At 50.4% G+C, this 6,312-nt stretch overlaps 1 protein-coding gene across 1 annotated transcript in view; it reads left to right on the top strand.

Moving 5' to 3' along the window:
• Positions 1 to 6: 6 nt before the first annotated feature.
• The window catches only part of BRI3BP (BRI3 binding protein), a 19,585-nt gene continuing 13,279 nt past the window's right edge, over positions 7 to 6,312 (top strand). Inside the window, exon 1 of the mRNA XM_012663439.1 lies at positions 7 to 298. Coding sequence (XP_012518893.1) covers positions 86 to 298 — 213 coding nt within the window. The 5' untranslated portion in view covers positions 7 to 85. The remainder of the gene's footprint in view (positions 299 to 6,312) is intronic.

The following is a 6,312-nucleotide window of genomic DNA, read 5'->3' as shown; positions in this document are numbered from 1 at the left end:
GCCAACGCTGTCCTCGCCGGAGCCCGCGGCGGCCCTGCGTGCGGCCCTGTCCCCGCACCGCGACCCCGCACCCCGCCGGCCGAGCATGGCCGCGCGCTTCTCGCCGGGGCCCCGGGCCCGGGCCGGGCTCCTGCCGCCGCTGCTGCTGCTGCTGCTGCTCGGACTGCTGGCCCCGGGCGCGCAGGGGGCGCGGGGCCGCGGCGGCACCGAGAAGAACAGCTACCGCCGCACGGTCAACACCTTCTCGCAGAGCGTCAGCAGCCTGTTCGGCGAGGACAACGTGCGCGCCGCTCAGAAGGTGGGCGCCGGGCCCGCGGTCACCTTGCCCCGGCCGCCGCGCACCTGGCGCTGGGGACCGGCCTGGGCTGAGCGCGGCCTCGGGGCTGCCGGCCCTGGCCGGGCGCGGGAAGCTGGGGGCCCGGGCCGGGGGAGGGGGCCTCTCCTGCGCGCCGCGCTTCTCCTTGGACCTTGGCCCCGCGGGCGGCGCGGCCCCAGCCTCTCCAGGCTGCGCTGACGCCCGCCGCGCCTCTCATTCATTCATTCACCACGTCTGAATGGGCACGGACTGTGAGCCAGGCACCGTGCCCGCTGCCCAGGGCGCCCTGTCCTGCGACGCGGCCCCTGTGCCACGCTGCTGCGCTGTCCCCGGCACCCCCGGATTTGTCCCGGCCTCGCTCCCCGATCCACTTCCCCCCGGCCCCTTAGGCCCTCCTCTTGCTGCTTGGAAGATATTCAGGCTTGTTTCACTTTACAGGCGAAGAAAGGGCGCCCTGCGGTCCCTCTGTTGCTTTGGCAACGCGAGCACCTACTGTGTGCGGGGCCTTTCACTGGGAGCCTTTTGTTTGTTTGGGGGCAGTCCGGGAACCTGCAGCCCCCAGGGAATGGTGTTGAGCCTTAGGAGGAGCGCAGGGAGTTTTCCCCGATTCCCGCTTCTGCCACTTCTTCTCTGGATCTGGGTGAGATAGGTGCGCCATTCTGGGCCGAAGTCCCCCGACCAGCGCCCGAGAAAGGGGAAGTTAATTAATGGGGGCAGTTGCACGTGGTAATGCGGTTCCCTTGCTGTTCCTTCTGTTAATTTCTTCTCTCGCCGCGAGCCCTGGGGTTTTGCAGTGGAGTGAAGCTTGGATTCAACCTGGGGCTCTACCATTTACAAGCTGGATGGCTTTAGGCAAGTGGCATCACTTCTTTGGGCCTCAGTTTCTTTATCTGTTAAATGGGGGTAGTAATAATACTCCCTTCACTTACGAGGTTGTAATTATGAATAGTTGATACCTTCCTGGCCCAGAATCATAGCTAAAAAATTAGTGTCTGCTGCTGTTGTTATTTTCTGGCCAGGGTACAAATCAACTTTGCTTAGCCATGCTGGAGGACCTACAGTGTTGAAAAAAAAAGTTTTCTGGTCCTTGAGATGGAAGGAGGAAAAAAAGAACATTAAAACCCAAATTAGGGCCGGGCTCGGTGGCTCACACCTGTGATCCTAGCACTCTCGGAGGCCTAGGTGGGAGGATCACTTGAGCTCAGGAGTTCAAGACCAGCCTGAGCAAGAGTGAGACCCCATCTCCACTAAAAATTAAAAAATTAGCCAGGCGTGGTGGCGCTCACCTGTAGTCCTAGCTACTTGGGAGGCTGAAGCAGGAGGATCGCTTGAGTCCAGAAGTTTGAGGCTTCAGTGAGCTAGGATGATGCTACTATACTGTAGCCCAGGCAACAGAGCGAGACTTTGTCTCAAACAAAAAAAAAAACAAACCCAAATTAGATTGGCTGGATATTCTTATTGCATAAAATGAAATACAGGTTAATTTGTTAGAAAAACTGTTAACTTCTGACCAACCATCCTTTCCTACGGGTGTGTGGATGCCTTTTGTCGAGGAGTGGGTCTGTGTCTTCATACTGCAGGGGAAATACAGTCTGGGGGACAGAACTCTGTGTAGGTGGCCAGAGAGGGAGAAGGGAGCAGGCCGAACACCTGGAGGCTAAAAGGTTGCCCGTGAGTCTGCCTGGGCATAGGGGTGTGGGCGAAGGGAGTCTGCACGCACTTTCCTCTTGCTGCCGTGCCCGAGCCGTGTGAAGGCAGAAATCATTTGTTTTAGAGCAAAAAGAAGTCTGCCTTTTTCATGCAGGGTAAGCACAAGGAGCCCCATGCCTCAGCTGATGTTTCCATGGGACAATCTAAGGTCAACAGACATGGAATAGAAAATGGATATTTAAGAGTTTTTACATCTGGGTTGGTGTCAGTAAGAAAGAATCTGAGAATCCCGGGGTCAGAGCTCTTTCTGGGGCAAACCAGAGTTTGTGCCTTCAGCGGGGATGATGATAACTACTAACTTCTGTTATTGGCTTGCGATGTGCTAAGTGCTTTTATAGATAAAACTCACTTGATCCTTAGAATACCCCCATGAGGCAGGCGTCGTTGAATTTACAGAGCGGCGATGGCCGGCTTCAGTTCGGACTGAGTGGCGGAGCCGGGATTTGAACCCCGGCAGAGTGGGTGTGGATCCCACATTCATCCTTGTCATGGTTTTCCAGCCTCATGGCCCTGTCCCTGTTGCCTCAGTCGGTGCAGCATCTGGAATGAGGTTGACCTGACTTCTTTTACTTGTGCCGAGTGTAGCTCAGACCAGCCAGGCTTGAGGATATTGTTTTGTTGATTCTGATTGAAGGAAACTGGGTCTGCCGGCAAGTGTAGTTTTCAGCGTGCCTGGGTTCACTAATTTGAGCCAGACCTGCTTTGTGGGTTGTGAAGTTTGATGGTATTTAAAAAAAAAAAACACCCCATATTCTAATCTGGGACTTGTCTGAAATAAACCCATGACCTTCCTATTTGGAGCATGGGGCCTGCTGTCCAATAGACATGGGTTTGAATCTCAGCTCAGCTTCCCACTTGCTCTGTGACCTCGGGCCCGTTGCTTTACCTCTCTGTGTCTCATCTGTGCAGAGGAGATAAAGGGGGGAGTTGAAGGGGACAGGCTGGATTGTACAATACCAGGCACTGAATAAGCATTTAGTAAATGGTAGAAAACTTATATACAAAAGGGGTTTGTCTGCTAGGAGAGTGATAGACTCATTCATTCATTTAAAAATTATTAAACAACTTATACATGAGTGTTCACAGCAACCCTTTTTATAATAGCCAAAAAGTAGAACTATCCCAAGTGTCTATCAGCTGAGGAAGGGATAAACACAGCGCGCTCCGTCTGTGTAACGGAGTATGACTCAGCCGTGAAAAGGCGTGAACTGCTGAAACATGCTGCAAAATGGACGAACCTTGGGAAAAAATGAAAAAAGCCAGACATGGAAGGCCATGTGTTATAGGATCCCATTTACAGGGTATGAAACGTCCAGAACAGGAAGATCCCCAGAGACAGACGGCAGACCGGTGGTGGCCACTGGCTACTGGGGGAGGGGCCGTGGGGACTTACTGCTTAACTGATGTGGGGTTTCCTTTTGGGGTGACGGAAAAGTTGGGAACCAGATAGTGATGGTGGTTGCACAACCCGGTCAGTGTCCTTACTGCCGCTGCATTGTACACTTTAAAGTGGTCAATGTTATGTGATGTGCATTTGACCACAATTAAAAAAAAATATTAAGCACCTGCTGTATGTACAAGGCACAGCAAATGATCCCTCTCAGGGAGCTTTTATGGTGGGGTGGCAGTGAGGGGACAGGCCATAAATAAGTGTAAAGTAGGTGAAACAAGATTATTTTGGAACGATAGCGCCGTGAAGGAAGTGATAATATTGGTGGGCAATTTTTGCATCAGCACGGTATGTGGCTGGCGCTGTTCTGAGAGTGGCTCTGTTATTAATCACCCTATTTTGCAGATGAGGAATTGGAGACATAGGAAGGTGGCATCTCTTGCCCACAGTTCAGCTGATCAGTGGTGGAGAGTGGGCAGCGTCCACGCTCGACCTCCGCAGAATTGAAAGTACCTGGAATAGAGTGACCAGTGGAGTGGGCTGGCCCTGCCTGAGAAGGAGCCAGCCGGGGAAGGGCATTCCAGCAGAGGGAACTGCCAGTGCTAAGGCCCTGCAGTGGGAACGGGCTTGCTGTGTTCCAGGGCTAGAGAGAGGGTCGGTGTCTGGCTGCGGCAGGGTAAGCAAGGGAGAGAGAGAGAGACGAGCCCAACACGCAGGACCTGGGCTTTGACTGAACACACTGGACTAGATGCCAGAAAGGCATGGAAAAATGCCAAAGGGAAGAAGACCGAGGAGGAAGAGGCAGGGGTCTTAAGTGTCCTGCCTGGAGGAGTCGGGGCAGAGGTGTGGTGCAAAGGACGGATCTGGGAGTTGGATCTGGGAAGATGAGTTGCAGGGCTGGGACATTGGGGCAAGGTCCACAGGCGGCTACATTTGCTGTCTGGATCTTGGGAGCTCAGGGAAAAAATACAGTTGGACTGACACGGTGGGAATACCCTGAACACCAAGCTGAGAAACTGGCGCGTTTTTTCCCTTGCCCCTTGGTCATAGTTGCATGAAATACAATTTCAAATAGTTCAGGAGCTTAAAAAAGTAAATGTGCTTCCACCCATGACCCCATCTCCCAGACCCCTTCCCAGAAGCAGCCAGATAGATATTCTGAACATACATAAACATAAAGACATAGATCCTGCCCTCCTGTTGTTGATTTTTTTATCTTGCACTATGAACGCTGTTTTGCACTTTCCTTTTTTTTTTTTTTAATGAATACATTTTGGAAAGCAGACCTTATCAGTACCTGAAACTTTGCTTCCTTTTTTGTGAAGGGCTGCAAAGGGAAAATTGTTGCAAGGATGTACCGTAATGCAACCCACCCTTGATGCTTGACAGTTGCTCCTGTCTTGTGCCTCTCCGAATGTGACTGCAGGGAAGGTCTTTCTATGCTTATTATTTCGTGGGCACATAGACAAGTTCATCTGTACATTGTTAGAAATGAGATCGCTGAGTCAAAGGGTCTTTGCATTTTTAAAATTTTTAATTGAAATGTCATTGGTGCACTTTTGTGTGTCTCAGTCTACAACATGATGAATTGTCACACACTGAGCACACACACCGAATGCAGATCTAGAAATGGACTGTTCTAGCCCCCTGAAGTCCCTTTGTGGGCCCACATGGTCACTAAGCCCCAAGGTCACTAACCCCTCAAGGTCACCACTCTGCTGATCTAAGTACATCAATTCACTTTGCTTGTGTCCTGTACGCTCCGTGCACGTGGTTAGTATTGAGAGACGTTACTAAACACGCCTCAAGAGGGCGATACCACTTTCCACGCCCACCAAACACTCATGAGGGCTGGTTCCCAAACCCTCTCCAGCGCAGTGGGCCATTGAACTTTTTGGTTTTATTGTATATGAGACAGATGGTCCTTTCATTTATTCAGAATCCATTGCTATTTTCTGGGAACTGCCTTTTGTTTTTTTTTTTTCCCTTTCTGTTGAGCTTTTGGGTTTTTTTTAAAAGAGGCTTGCAGTTTTTGCTGTTTGCAAGAAAAGTATTTTGACCAAAATAACTTTGACACTTTCCAGTCCTTTTTTTCCCACCAACATTTTAACAGCTTTATTGAGGTGTAATGTCAATATATTACATTGCACCTCAACAGACCGCGCACACTGAAAGTGTACAAGCTGATACATTCCGGCATGTGCGTGCACCTCTGAGAACATCACCTCAATCAAGATAACGTTTCCTCTAACTTTTTATTTTGAAGATTTTCAAACTGCCAAAAAGTTGAAAGAATAGAACAAAGGACAGCTATGAACTCCTCACATAGATTTACTGGTTGTTCACTTTTCCCCCCAAACTTGATATACATGCTTCTTTTTTCTTTTTGGCCAAACCATTTGAAAGTTAGTTGCTGGCTGGGCGCGGTGGCTCATGCCTGTAATCCCAGCACTCTGGGAGGCTGAGTTGGGAGGATCCTTTGAGCTCAGGATTTCGAGACCAGCCTGAGCAAGAGCGAGACCCCGTCTCTGCTAAAAATAGAAAGAAATTGGCTGGACAACCAAAAATATCTAGAAAAAATTAGCCGGGCATGCTGGCGCATGCCTGTAGTCCCAGCTACTCGGGAGGCTGAGGCAGGAGGATCGCTTGAGCCCAGGAGTCTGAAGTTGCTGTGAGCTAGGCTGACACCACGGCTCTCACTCTAGCTCAGGCAACAGAGCGAGACTGTGTCTCAAAAAAAAAAAAAAGTTAGTTGCAGACATCTTAATACTTTCTCCTACAGAACCACAATGCCATTTTTCCACCCAAGAAACTTAAATTTAGTACAATAATATTTTGTAATGTATAATCCATATTCAAATTTCCTTTGTAGAGTTTTTAAAAAACCCAACTCCCA

Source organism: Propithecus coquereli, unplaced genomic scaffold (assembly GCF_000956105.1).
Source record: "Propithecus coquereli isolate 6110/MARCELLA unplaced genomic scaffold, Pcoq_1.0 Scaffold81, whole genome shotgun sequence".
In the NCBI taxonomy this organism is placed as follows: domain Eukaryota; kingdom Metazoa; phylum Chordata; class Mammalia; order Primates; family Indriidae; genus Propithecus; species Propithecus coquereli.
This window is presented reverse-complemented; position numbering and strand designations above follow the sequence as displayed.